General features: G+C 42.4%; 1 protein-coding gene across 1 annotated transcript; it reads left to right on the top strand.

Annotated features, from left to right (window-relative positions):
* The first annotated feature begins 1,745 nt into the window (after nt 1-1,745).
* On the top strand, nt 1,746-10,637 carry CKS2 (CDC28 protein kinase regulatory subunit 2). The gene is made up of 3 exons (XM_018563305.1): nt 1,746-2,037; nt 8,438-8,565; nt 10,375-10,637. Exons 1-3 carry the CDS (start codon nt 1,979-1,981, stop codon nt 10,425-10,427), a joined length of 240 nt encoding a protein of 79 aa, XP_018418807.1. The 5' UTR covers nt 1,746-1,978; the 3' UTR covers nt 10,428-10,637.
* The last annotated feature ends 3,036 nt before the right edge of the window (nt 10,638-13,673 follow it).

Here is a 13,673-nt window from a genome sequence, read left to right as displayed (position 1 = left end):
TTGGTATTCCCGAGTGTGGATCGGGGTTAACAAAGCGGTAACCCGAGCCACACTCGGGAATACAGCGTACAGGTCTTACCTTGTCCGCGATCCCCGCTGTGTCCTCCGGTGGCTGCCGACTTCCGTCCCTTGCGAGCGGCCGGCGTCGCAGGGGGGGGGGAGCCGGCGGGAAGTTTAAAAATAAGCTAAAAAAATTAATTAAATAGAGAAGAACAAAAAAAATCATACCGCCAGAGAAACGCGCGTTCCACTGAACAACGCGCTAAAACACACGAACAAAACGAGCTGAAAAAATACACTCAGGTGTGAACCCAGCCTTATTGGAAGGTGATTTGGTTTATTGCAATGATAAAGCCAAAAAGCTCAGTTTAGATATCGAATAAAGATGGAACCTTGTCGTTTAATCTGATGTTAGAGCTTGTCAGTTTTTAATGCAAAAAGTATGAAAATGTTACATGAAAACCAATAAATGAATGAAAAGTTATGTTATTGGTATCAATAAAAAGATAAATGTATAGTGATTGGTGTGGCACCATTCTCATAGCTATATCACATTTTGCAGAAAAGTTATGGAGCATAATCGCACATCCCCCTCGTAATTTTGAATTATTTTGATGCAATTTTGACCTGAAGCTGTATCTTGAAACTGGAGCCAATTAATACTCAGGACTTAATTTTCCTTTATTAGTGACCCAATTCTGGTAAAATTTAGCTCATTTTTGAAGCTTTCTCCTTGTAGACCATAATGGATGAACCCAGAAATACTCAGCTCTGAGCACTTCCAGGTTTAGAGCCATTATATCCTGGTAGCTCTGGCTACAGGAACAGCAGATCTGGCAACATTTGTGCCCAAACTATTAGACAAAGGGTAGGGGACACATTAGGGGATCTAATGGCCCACCTTTATCACCATAAAAAGAACTGTGTCTGTAAGGCCTCTTGTAGCAATAACCCCGCCTCCCTGAAGATGTGCATTGCAGTGGAATAAAGTAATGCATGCACCATTTTTTTTAACCACATGGTATTGCTGCAACTCATGGCCACCAGGAGATGCTTTGGGGTGTATTTCAAATTAATGGCTATGTAACAACATGCCTAGTGTGCAGTGCGCTGAGCCATAGTATGCACTAAACCCACGGGTACTGCGCCATGGTGTGAACCAGCCCTAACTCAATGGCTGGCATGGTGCACAGCTTTTCTAGCAGCTGACTGTAATTTTCAGGTCTAATTAATAAACTGTCACTTTGTGTTTCATTAATAAACTGTCAATTTTTGAATATAAGATCCGTTTCCTGGTGTTTTCACTTTGTGAATGGATCATGTCTGCTATAACACCTATACCCAGGCAGAGTGTAGCGGTAAAGGTGGAGAACAACCCCTCACCAACCAACACCTGCTCGAAGTAAACCGTTTGCAGCCTTTATCCCTCAATTCCCAAACGCTTCACCGTACATTACTGCTAGAAATGCGCTACACAACTGAATAGAACAAAGTCGCCACATCTGCGTCCTATAATCCAACACGTCTTCTCTATTACCAAATCCCAGGAACAGCATGCATGAAGCACGCATGACACTCCTGTTCTCCTCCACCCGAACTATCTAGAATTAAAACTCTCCACAGCACCTCCGCCGCTAGACACACGAGTCACCCGTGACGTCAGCCCGAAACTTCCCCAATAGCTCCTCCTCCCGGTGTTACCCTATGGCCGCGCCCCGTTTTCAAGGATAGCTTAGCAACAGGGTTATGACTGGTCAGGCGCTAGTTCGCTGACGGAGAGTGAGTCATTACGCTAGTCCTGGTTGGCTAAGCAGGGGGTTACTTTGAACCAATGAGAAGCGCGTGCAACACAATTCAAATCGTGGACTTTCAGCGGCGGTTGCGCAAATAAACCGTTTTTTTTTTTTTTTAGATTGGTCGCCATTGTGTGCTGTTCGGGACGAGTGTGGTGTGCGGCTGTGCCGTCTCCGCTGGCATCATGTCCTTCAAGAACATTTACTACTCTGACAAGTACACGGATGAGAAGTATGAGTACAGGTAAGGAAAGATGAGGGCGAGGCGGACATTCCCACTGTGGGGGTTGCTGACTGCTCACATCCGGCCTCTTCATCCTATAGTCATTGTCTGTGATATCTGAAGTAATGCCTGAGGACGGCTCGGCCTGGTGCTCGGACACTTCTGGCCTTAGAAGCTATTTAGTTTGTTTGTCCCTGAAGCGTTTAATTCCGCAATTCAGTCTGTGATGTTTTATTTATTCCCTAAGAGAACCTGTCAGAATAGCAATACGGGAGCTGACATGAAGGCCTAAGTGCTGGGGGCTGTCACCTTCTTGTTGTCTGGAGGCATTAGCCCGGAACAAGCATGTAGCCAATGATGTCACTACACGTGTGTGTGCTTGGTCTTTGAAGGTAGCCAGTGATGTCACTACACATGTGTGGGTGCTGGGTCATTGAAGCATGTAGCCAGTGATGTCACTACACATGTGGTGTGTGTGCTTGGTCATTAAAGCATGTAGCCAGTGATGTCACCACACCTGATATGTGTGTGTGCTGGAACCTTGCAGCCAGTGATGTCACTACACATGTGTGTGCATGCCGGGTCATTGAAGCATGTAGCCAGTGATGTCACCACACCTGATGTGTGTGCAGGGTCATTGGTGAAAGGAGGGTAGTGATTCCTATGTTCCCTTCTTAACAGACTGATAGGGATCTGTCATCTATGCTTGTAAAACTAGTGACCTGTACAGCACATACAATCCATAATAGAAGTCACCAGCACTCGATATGTGCAAGAAGTAAAGCAATTTTTATTCAATCGTCACATGCGTCAAACAGTCAACGTTTCGGGGCTACGCAGGGTCCCTTCTGGGCGACATAGTGGCACTATGTCACCCAGAAGAAGACCCTACGTGGCCCCGAAACGTTGACAGTTTGACGCATGTGACGATTGAATACAAATTGCTTTACTTCTTGCACATATCGAGTGCTGGTGACTTCTATTATGGACTGTATCTGACACGGCACCATCCATGTTGTCACTTCAAGCACCAACCTCTTACTCAAGGTCTGTACACTGTATGGTAGGGATGCACCGATACTAGTATCGATGCCGAACCCGAGTATTTGGTCGAGTATTCGTACTCGCCCAAATGCTCCGATGCCTAGCCAGATACTTCCTGTATCACGAAGCCGGGTAGCGCGTCATTACACGCTGCCCGGCTTCCTGATTGGCCGGGAAGTCGGCTCCATGCACTCTCGTCACAAGCTTGCTGGCCAATCATGGAAGCTGGGCACCTTGTAATGATGCGGCGCCCTGCTTCCCGATTGGCCGGGAAGCCGGCTCCATGCTGCCTCGTCACTTGTGACGAGAGTGCATGGAGCCGACTTCCATGATTGTTCAGCATAGTGACGAGTAGCATGGGACGGCTTCCTTGTTAATCGTGAAGCTGGGTGGCGAGTCTTTACACGCTTCCCGGCTAATCAGGAAGCCAGGTGGCTGGCTTCCTGAATGGGACTTTCAGTATTTGGTATCGCCTAGTACCGAAAAAAAATATCGGTACTTGGTACCAAAATACCGGTATCGGTGCATCCCTACTGTATGGAGTGCAGGTGATTTTGTATTATCCTGTACAGCAGATACACACCCAGGTTCTATAGACTATACAAATAGATTCACAGATCAGGCAATAGGAAGGAGAATATTTTATTCTTCTGTGGACAGAGGTGTTTGATAAAAAATCCCAATTCTCTATCCATGTACACACCATTTCATCTATAGACCTCAGCTTGTGTACTAAATGTTTATGTGGTGCCGTGTCAAACGCTTTTGTAAAATCCAGATATACTACATCCACCGGCCTCCCTCCATCCAGATCTCCACTCACCTCTTCGTAGAATGTTAGTAGGTTTGTCTAGCAAGAACGGTCCTTCATCCATGCGGATTGTCATTTATACCATTGTCGCAAACAAAATCGACTAAATAGTCCTTTATCATTCCCTCTAAGGCCCCATTCACACTGAGCGACACTTAGCGGATTTCCGCGCGATCCATATAGTGCGACTTTTCGGGCTACGATCGCGCGACCTTCACTATTGGGCTGCATGCAAAATCGCACGACATCCGCGCAATAAAGGATCCTGCGACGAGCTACAGGCGATATTGCGCGGCAGATTTAAAAGCGCCATTGAAAAGCATAGGGCGAGCGTGATATCGCGCGGCAATATGGGTGATTTTCGAGCGAAAATCCGCTCAAGTGTGAATGGCCCTTAACAGTTTGCATTCTACGGATGTAAGACTGACTGGTCTGTAGTACCCAGGTTGGCATCTGAACCCTTTTTTGAATATTGGTACTACTGTAGCTTTCCGTCAGTCACCTGTTACCCTTCCAGTCATTATGGAGCCTTTGAAGATGATGAATAATGGTCTGGCTATAACCTGGCTGAGTTCTTTAAGTACCTTGGGGTGCAGGTTATCTGGTCCTAATGATTTATTTTCATTAAGTTTATCAAGTCTTTATCGAACCCCAGTTACTGTCAACCATTGTGGTATCTTTCGAACTGAGCAACTCACATTCTTAGCTCCATTAAACCCATCTCTCTCCTGAGTGCATACCGAGGAGAAAATGAATTTAACACCTCAGCCTTCTCTGTTGCTTCTGATCTCCCCCTGTTTTCATCTTTTTTTGGGCTAACCTGTTTTTTTGCTTACCTTTTTACTGTTAATATATTAGAAGAATTTTTGGGGGTTCATCTTACTGACTGTGGCGATATGTTTTTCTTAATCTATTTTAGCTGCCCGGATTTCGTGTTTACATCTCTTAATACATTCCTTGTAGTTCTGGAATGCCAATGCCGTCCCCTCCATCTTATATTTTTTAAATGCTAGCTTCTTTGATGTGGTGTTTTACCATTGTATTTAGCCATGCAGGCTTAGCTCTTGATCTTTTATTTTTGTTACCCAATGGTATGCACTTGGTAATAGCATTATGTAATATATTCCTAAAACAATCCCACTTTTCGTCAGTGTTAGAAATAAGTTGTCCCATTTGTTGTCCTGTACTAGGTGACGCAGCTTATCAAAGATTTGCCTTTTTTTTTATGTTGTGTTCTTGTCAGACCAACACACTTCTCTTTTCTGTAACCAACATTTAAAATTAATCATCTTGTGATTACTATTACCCAGTTTATCTCTAATCGCTTTTTCTGCAATTAGGTCTGCTTTATTAGAGATTAATAGATCCAGAATTGCATTCTTCCTGGTCGGGGAACTCAACCATCTGATCCATGCAATTGTCACGCAACAGGTTAGAAAACAGCCAGCCTTTATAGAATGAGAGAGTCCATTTGACCAATGTCCACATAATTGAATTCCCCCATTAAAACATTTCCCTGCTTCCCAGCCAATTATATTTGGGAATGTAGGCGAGCCTCCCCCTCTTCCCTTATGTTTGGGGTTTTGTAACACCCACAATTGGATTACCACTAGAATCCATCTTATCCAGTTCTAGCCTCAGACTCAACACCATCACAACTTTCTGCCATGAGGTCATCTTGTATGTGTGCAGTAAGATTGTTTGTGTTCCACATACATGCATACCCCCCCCCCCCCCTTCTACCAACTCTGTCCCTCCTGAATAGGTTGTTCTCTTGTACAGTAGTTGCCCAGTCATGTGAGTTGTCTAACCAAGTATTTGTTGTTCCCACTATGCCGGCTGTATTCTATCTCACTGGCTCATCATATTGATGCGCGGCTGCCACTTGATTTACTCTGCTCCTGGCTGGCTCGCCAACTGTCGTAGACAGAATTAAATTCGATACCACACTTATCCTAGAAGAAAAAGGTTAAGGTGCACCCATATAGCATAATGCCAGAGAAACTGACATGGACACAAGAGCGTCTGTATAGCAGTTTCTACTTTATTAGGATAAACAACTGATATTTATTGACAATAATGTATTCTAGGTGTTAACTACTCATTAAAATATGTATTAGATAGATATATTGTGAAATCAACATCATGTGAATATCGTTTTAAAACTAAAGTTGTGTCCTTGGCACAAAATAATTAATATCAGCAAGATGTGGGGCGTGGCTGCGGGCGAGAGGCCGACTTCTTGCACTGTTTCTGGGAATGCCCCGTCATAAGAGCCTTTTGGTCGGAAATCACTTCCTTCATGGAGGTCAGCCTCTGCTTCCCCAACATTTGCAACCCCTCATGCTGCCTCCTGGGTATCTTTGGGGAGCTAGCACTGGCCTCCCGTTCTCAGACACTTATCCGCCTCCTTGAACAACGTCTGAATAGCACAACATACCAAAGTATCGTTGCTGATCAAGTTCATCCTATCATGTTGATGGCGTATCCCAATGGAGATGGCTTCTTCCAACAAGACAATGCGCCATGCCACGCTGCTCGTATTGTGCAGGAGTGGTTTCAAGAACATGAGGGAGACTTTACCTTGCTTAGGTGGCCCCCACAATCACCAGATCTCAATCCAATTGAGCATTTGTGGGATGAAGTTGAAAGAACCATCAGGCAGCTGATTCCACAACCATCAAATCTCACAGAACTGGACAATGCTATTCATCAGGCATGGTGTCCGATTCCTTCAGTGGGGCTCCCTTGCACTTCAAGGGCTAAATCCTCGTTTTTACCTAGGGTACCATTTAAAAGCACTTTTACTTGCCTTATTCCTTACTTCTGCAGTCCCCTAAAGAGGCTTCTTTTTGCTGTGCTGTCCCTTGTCCCTGTGTGTGTTTGTAAAGTAGCCACCGCTCCAAGATCACTTCTGTGATGGACTACAATCTCATGTTTCGGTTAGTCATTTGTATTGCGATTGTAGTACATCACAGGAGTGAGCTTGGAGCAGTGACTACTTTACAACACACACAGGGACCATGGGGAACAAAAGTAGCCACCCTCCAGAAGGAAGGACAGTGTCAGCACCAATTCAGAGATGATTTGATGATCTACAGCCGAGTGATACACAAATAAGGTCCAGTATTAATAGTTAAGGTACATGAATGTAGTTTTAAGATTTAACCCCTGAGTTTAGTCACTTTAAAAAGCACACCCCCATCCCACTTGTACCCAACCTTCATTACCTGTTGTGCCATCGGAGTCCCCCGAAAATACCTGGTGTGTTAGGGTATGGGTGATCACGTGACCTTTTCTCCGCATACAGTGCTCAGACCTAGGCAGCCAATGTTAGGCCTGATCAGACCGCTCAACCTTGTGTAAACATCAACATGGAGCTTACATAGCTCTGAATGTTGCTATTTTTCACAAAGCAAGAAGTTTAACTTCCCTTTTGTCTGTCACCTAAGAATGGTAGAAAGTGTACAAAATGTATGTGTCCCTCTATTCTTTTTAGCAAATGTGGGATTCCTTTGCCACTTCTTTTGTGCAATTGTTTGGAGTATATGTATTGATTGGTGGATCCTGAAGTAAGAATTGTTCTGTAAAGCTCTTGTGCACCCTCATGTGGTACATGGCTCTTATGTAAATTTTATATACATACCTGCATAAAATGCAGTACCTTCCCAAATATAAAGGTGGCTTCCAAGTGTAGCCAAAGAATTACTAAAGACCTGGTTTTCAGCATTGTTGTGTATTTTTTTGTTTTTTATAATATAGCTTTATTTGGAAAGTACAAACTTTACACTCTATTCAGATTTTTGCACAGCAGCGTGGTGTACTGTGGTGACCTGTGTTGCTATACATTCTGTTGCAGAAAAATGTGACGGAATCTCTCCAGCAGAGCCCTTGATGGCAGTAAAACCTGACAGGAGTTTTAATCCTTTCCTACTCTATTGTAAACTAGAAAAAAAAAACATTTTGCCTATAGATCCTCTTTAATCTTTAACCACTTGTTGACAGGCCATTTTTCAGTATTCAGTGCTGCAGTACTTTGACATTTATCCAGTCATGCAACGCTGTACTAAAATTAATTTTATGCCATTTTTGGGGGGACAGAGCTTTCTTTTGGTGGTATTTAATCACCTCTGTGGTTTTTATTTCTTGCTATGTACTGAAAATTAAAAAAAAAAATAAACCTGTTTTCCCTTTGTTATGAAACCCTTATTACCCAGTTTGTTGGTATAATATAAAAGACAGAGTCCGGTAAATAGACACCAAACATGTCGAGCCTTAAAATTGCGCACGCCCACAGACAGGAATCATACAAGCGATCGGGTGTTTTTTTTTTTGTTTCTTTTTTTTACAGACGCCAGAGCGCTTGTATGTAAACAGCCATTGCTGGCTGTTTCAAATTCTGGCAGTTTCACGCTCGTGCACAAAGGACGTTTAAAGATGCCCACCCACATCCAGAAGGCTCCTGTTTGGTGGATTGGAGGTTGTTAATCTTCAGTTTTCACTTGTGTTTTTATTTATGGTGTAAGAAGTTAATTTTAAACGGCTATATTTTTTTCTTTTAACTAGGCACGTTATGCTTCCAAAAGAATTGGCAAAACAGGTACCAAAGACACATCTGATGTCTGAAGAAGAGTGGAGGAGACTTGGTGTTCAGCAAAGCCTTGGCTGGGTTCATTACATGATCCATGAACCAGGTAAGTTTGGAAACACAACTATGGGGGGCTGTAATTGCTGACCTTTCTGATAATTCTATTTGGTCTGGCTGCTTCTAACTTTAGTACATGGTTTGCTGACCTGGAACAAACATAGGGAGTTCTGACATTACTCTTATCTCCAGATTTTTTCTGGGTTCATTGCTGCCGGGTATCTTGCAATTTCAGAACAGGACAGGTTAGCAGTGGAAATCTCCATTATCATAGACCTGTTTATTATGCACCTATAGTTAAAGGCAATCTGGAAGAAAACAAAATACTCTTGTAAAAAAAAAAAATAGCTTGTGGGAAGCTCCTGTTATGACCTCTGACCTGAATAGTAGTTGTGTAGTGAATCTGAACCTTTAGTAGTGTCTCTTCTCCAGCATAGCATTCCAGAAATCAAAATGGCATCCTGCAACAGACTTGTGTATCTTGCTTTTTGACTATGTTCACATTTTACTATGCACGCTGAGGTAAATTACTAAAGGTGAAGTGAATCTGTGTTAATTTCGGATGATTCATGTGCCAAGCAATCTAAAATATAGGATTTTCCTTTGCACGTGATTGGATGATTGAGGCTACAGGTTAACTTGGCTAATTGAAAATGTATTTCTTTAGTAAATAACCCCCATTGCATTTCGGATGGACATGCAATCCGAAATTTGGCAACGGTCTTCTATGTTTTCTGCACAACCAGCAAACTTTAGTATTGAAGTGCCTCCTGACATGGCTGTCAGCATGAAACAATGCATGTAATGTAAGCAACTCTGATCCCTGCTGCTTTCTCTAATTGTGCAGAGCAACATGGCTTGTGTTTTCCTTCCTGCTCTCTTCACAGGCTATGTACAACACGGATGATTTCACAGCTACTTTGCAAGGCATTTGCTAAACATACGGTTGATACAGTTTGCGGCTATTGAACACATTTCAATGAAAGTTTTTATGCCCTGGGGTTAAGCATTAAACACTTTGTTGAGAGTTTTCTCAGCAGCACATTGTTGTGTTGCAAATGGAAGCGACACAACATTGCGGCTTAATAAGTGGCTTAAAGGAGAACTACGAGGTGAGTGATTTCCACTCACCTCATAGTTCTAGCCGACCTGTGACAATGAGACTGTCACAGGTCGGCTCAGTAGATCGGGAGGTGAGCGAACATATACCGGCGTTCGCTCACCCCTCGATCCTGTCACAGGGGAATCCAGCCCCTCCCCGTGATAGGTTTCGGCTTAGAACTATGAGGTGAGTGGAAATCACTCATCTCATAGTTCTCCTTTTAATATCTCGGTATAAAAATATTAAAATCTCCATGTAACCCTAGTTCAGAACAATCTATGGAGAGGAATGGGAGGTTGATGGCATCAGTGCTGCAGATGAGATGGGTGCATAGTATTTAGTTAACTTGTTCTAGCTTAATTTGTCCGTTTTGAGACTGCCTCTGAAAACATGCGGTTATCTGAGCTTAGCAAAGCATATCGGCTGCAGATGGAAGTTAGCGCTGTAAATATTCTAGTGTAGGTTAGAAAAGAGGAAAACCAGGTGTGGTTCCTCCAGCAGTCCATATAAGCATGTAATAAACCGCTAATTAGTCTTCTGCTTTGCTGATGACCGTTATTGTAATATCTGAATGTTGTCTGCTGCAGCTTGGTTTTTATATAGTGATTTTGCATCTTTAGAAAAGCTAGTGTTTTGTGGTGGTTGGGTAAAAAAAAAGGAAGTCTGTCAGTTTTAGAATGAATGTTACTTTATGGTAGCTTGTGGAAGCAAATCTTTTGACGCTATGGAACGTTTTTGTTTTGTTTTTCTTTACAGAACCTCACATACTGCTGTTTAGAAGGCCTCTTCCAAAAGACCAACAGAAATGAGTTCACTTGACTTGCATCTTTTGGGACAATCTGTATATATTGTAGTATTCAGTGAATACAAAGACTATGACCCTCACAACCACAGCTGTGCACAAGCTGTATTCTCAACAGCACCGGAGCTCTGGGAGTGTTTTCTACATTGAGCTGCTATTGTGTTCTGTTCTTTGTCTCTCTTTTTTTTTATTTTTTTTCCCCTGTCACATCTTTGTTTGGTTTTGACCACTGGTTAATAAAGTTTTGTTTCATCAATGTTTAATTTTACTAAAGCTTATGCAAACAAAGTGCTTTGAAGGTTTCTGGCCCCTAAATGGATTTCTTGCTTTCCATTTTTGAAGGAGGTGGAATTTGGTAATTACATTTTGGATCATATAGAGCACCGATGTTTACTTTCAGGTTTTTTTTCTCTTTTTTCATTTTGCTTTAACCACGGATTGCTTTTGTTACTCTATGCAAATCAAAGGTAATGCAAATGCAAGCTGATTTTTTTTTGTTTTGTTTTTCTTCTGAAAGTGTGCTACGTTTTACTTTCCAAGTATGACAGTCGTGTACCTTAACCCCAAGAAACAGGCTTGTTCATCTGTTCATATAAAACTCTAAAGACAAATGCATTGTTAATAAAACAGTTGCATCCCGTTTAATTTAGCCATAGCTGTTTTATTTCTGAGTTTTCTGTACTGTACTCACTCTTCCCCATATGTATAAATGCCTATTTTTTGCTGTGATATACTTTGCTTTGTCCATACAACCTATATATTCAGTTCTTGTGTAACTATAGGCAAACCTTTACATGTATAACATAGTCTGTCACTATCATTAACACAACAGTGTGATTTTCTGTGTCCTCCTTTAATAAGTAGGTTTTTCTTTTACCTGTTGATTCTGTCAGTAGATCCATTATTTATTTTCCCCCTAAATGTAATGGGCCAAGCTGTCCAGCTTAAGGTGCAGTTACATTTACACAAAGATCCTGCCCTAGCTGCTAAATTGTTACAGCTATCCATCAACCAGCAGGGAGTATTGACTGTATGTAGCAGCTTGGATGAAATCACATGGAGATCACCAACCTGTGGAATTTGGGAGCTGCAGGGTACTTTATTAAAAAAAAAAGCCAGCGCAAAACCTACATAAAGGCATTCTGTAATTGGAGTAGCAGAGGAGAGGGTGGGGGATGTGACCTTTTCTCTCCAATCATAGACTATGTGTATTCTATGACTAAAAAAATACAGGATGTCTTGTAGAGGGGCGGATGATGCAACTGGAGCTCTTAACTGCTCGTTACATCTCAGCCCCTCAGCTCAGCATTACAGTAATACCTTGGTTTACAAGTAACTTGGTTTGAGAGTGTTTTGCAAGACAAGCAAACATTTCTTAAAAATTTTGCCTTTATATACAATAAGAGCAAAATTCTGTAGAAAAGCACCACCAAATAAGGCTGTAGCAGTGCGAGCGATGAGTCTGTTTAAGGACAATGCAATGTCACATTGGATAGATTCCTTGTTAAGGTTTCACGAAATGAAAAAGATTCCATTGAGTCAAGAGATATCAGTGATTCTGTTAGTGATAGTGAAAGTCATCCGACACAATAATCCTCCTCTCTCTTGTCCCCCTCACACCAGCCACGAATGTACCGGTAATTGGTTTATTTTTCTTTATATTTTGTACAGTATTATATTACAGTATTGTCATCATTTGTATATGAATATTTTTGGGTTGTGGAACGAATCATCTGAATTTCCATTATTTCCTATGGGGAAATTCGCTTTGATATACAAGCGCTTTGGATTACAAGCATTCTTCCGGAACGAATTATGCTCGTAAACCAAGGTATTACTGTATGTGCAGGCGATAGCATACTGCAAGGTTTTAGTACTTTGCAGAGGCATCTACTCATAACACACAGCTTTTTGATGATGATTTACACACTCTGTACGTGTGCAAATTTGTCTTTATTTTTTTCCTGGAGTATGGCTTTGAAGGATAAGTACACTTATCCTTTTTGCCCCTCCCCTGACCTAACAGATCCCAGCTTCCTCCACAGACGAAAATGTCCAACGCTTATATAATCTTACATTATATTAACTGTTCTGAGTTGCTTGCAGCATGCCTTCTGATCGTGCCAAGGGAGACTCGGAAGAGGCAGCAAGCTCTTGCGCTGGGTTCACACCTTAGCGTATTGGAAACTCGCGTTTGCCGCGTGTTTCTTACCGCGATTTGCGGTAAAAGAAACGTGTGGCAAACGCGAGTTTCCGAGGGGGTATCCGGCTGTATCCTGATGGATACGCGCGTTAATACGCCACAAAGAAGTTCCTGTACTTTGGGCGTATGTCGTTTTACCGCACGATCGTACGCGTGGTAAAATGCGCAGGTGAGAACCATGCCCATAGGCAAACATGGGTTTTCACCTCTTGCGCGGTAAAACGCTCAGGTGTGAACCAGGCCTAAGATCAGAGAATAACAGGATTATTGGCTGCAGATATCTGTTGTGGCTTGGTCCTCTTCTCTCTTGGGTAAGGATTTCACCATGGTCATGCAAGATTTTATGACCCCAAATTACCTGGTTATCTGAGCTCCAGTCTTCCCATTTTTTTTCTTTCCACACTTTCCTCTCCTGTGTGGAAACTGATGACTCTCAATTCCCTGCAACCTTTAATCTCTACAATATAACCCTTTGAAGCTGCAGCTTCAATCTTGAGCCCACCTTCATTTTCTGTCTAAACCATCTTCATCACTCAATGACTTCTCCCCTGATCTGTACTGTCGTTTACCCACCCTCTCTCAGCTATTCACTTTCTGTTCTATCAGTCATTTAGTTCCTGAGCGTTATGTGAAAGAAATCCCCAGGATCCCTTCAAACATGCCTGCAACCAGTCAATCGATAAGCTGAGTGCATGACTATCGTCTGCTACACCCATTGACCAGAAGGGAGAAGCAGGCACATCTAAGGGGATCCCATGTATGTGTTCTTTCTCCTGGCCAGGAAGGGGGTTTAAACACCTGGTCTTGAAGTGGTTAAACTTGTCCTTTGACCAGTCTCCATAGTGTGTGCCTAAAACCTTTTGGTGACAGAGTCTCTAGTTTGTGTTCATCTCCCAGTGACTCAACAATGTTTGTTAGCAGTTCTAAGATCATCTGCCAATGTAGGAACGGTTATGCCTAAGAGACAACTTTCCAAAGCATGTCTTATATGCAAAAAAAATAAATGTTTAATTGTAATTTATCTACTGCCAGCAAAGATAAAAAATACCT

Source organism: Nanorana parkeri, unplaced genomic scaffold (genome assembly GCF_000935625.1).
Source record: "Nanorana parkeri isolate BGI_ZX_2015 unplaced genomic scaffold, ASM93562v1 scaffold651, whole genome shotgun sequence".
Lineage (NCBI taxonomy): Eukaryota > Metazoa > Chordata > Amphibia > Anura > Dicroglossidae > Nanorana > Nanorana parkeri.
Note: the sequence above shows the minus strand (reverse complement) of the source record. Positions and strands in the feature narration are given on the sequence as shown.

Coding starts and splice junctions, on each gene's coding strand:
- CKS2 (XM_018563305.1), top strand. CDS start 1,979: ATGTCCTTCAAGAACATTTACTACTCTGACAAGTACACGGATGAGAAG. Junction 2,038..8,437: donor GATGAGAAGTATGAGTACAG/GTAAGGAAAGAT, acceptor TCTTTTAACTAG/GCACGTTATGCTTCCAAAAG. Junction 8,566..10,374: donor TTACATGATCCATGAACCAG/GTAAGTTTGGAA, acceptor TTTTCTTTACAG/AACCTCACATACTGCTGTTT.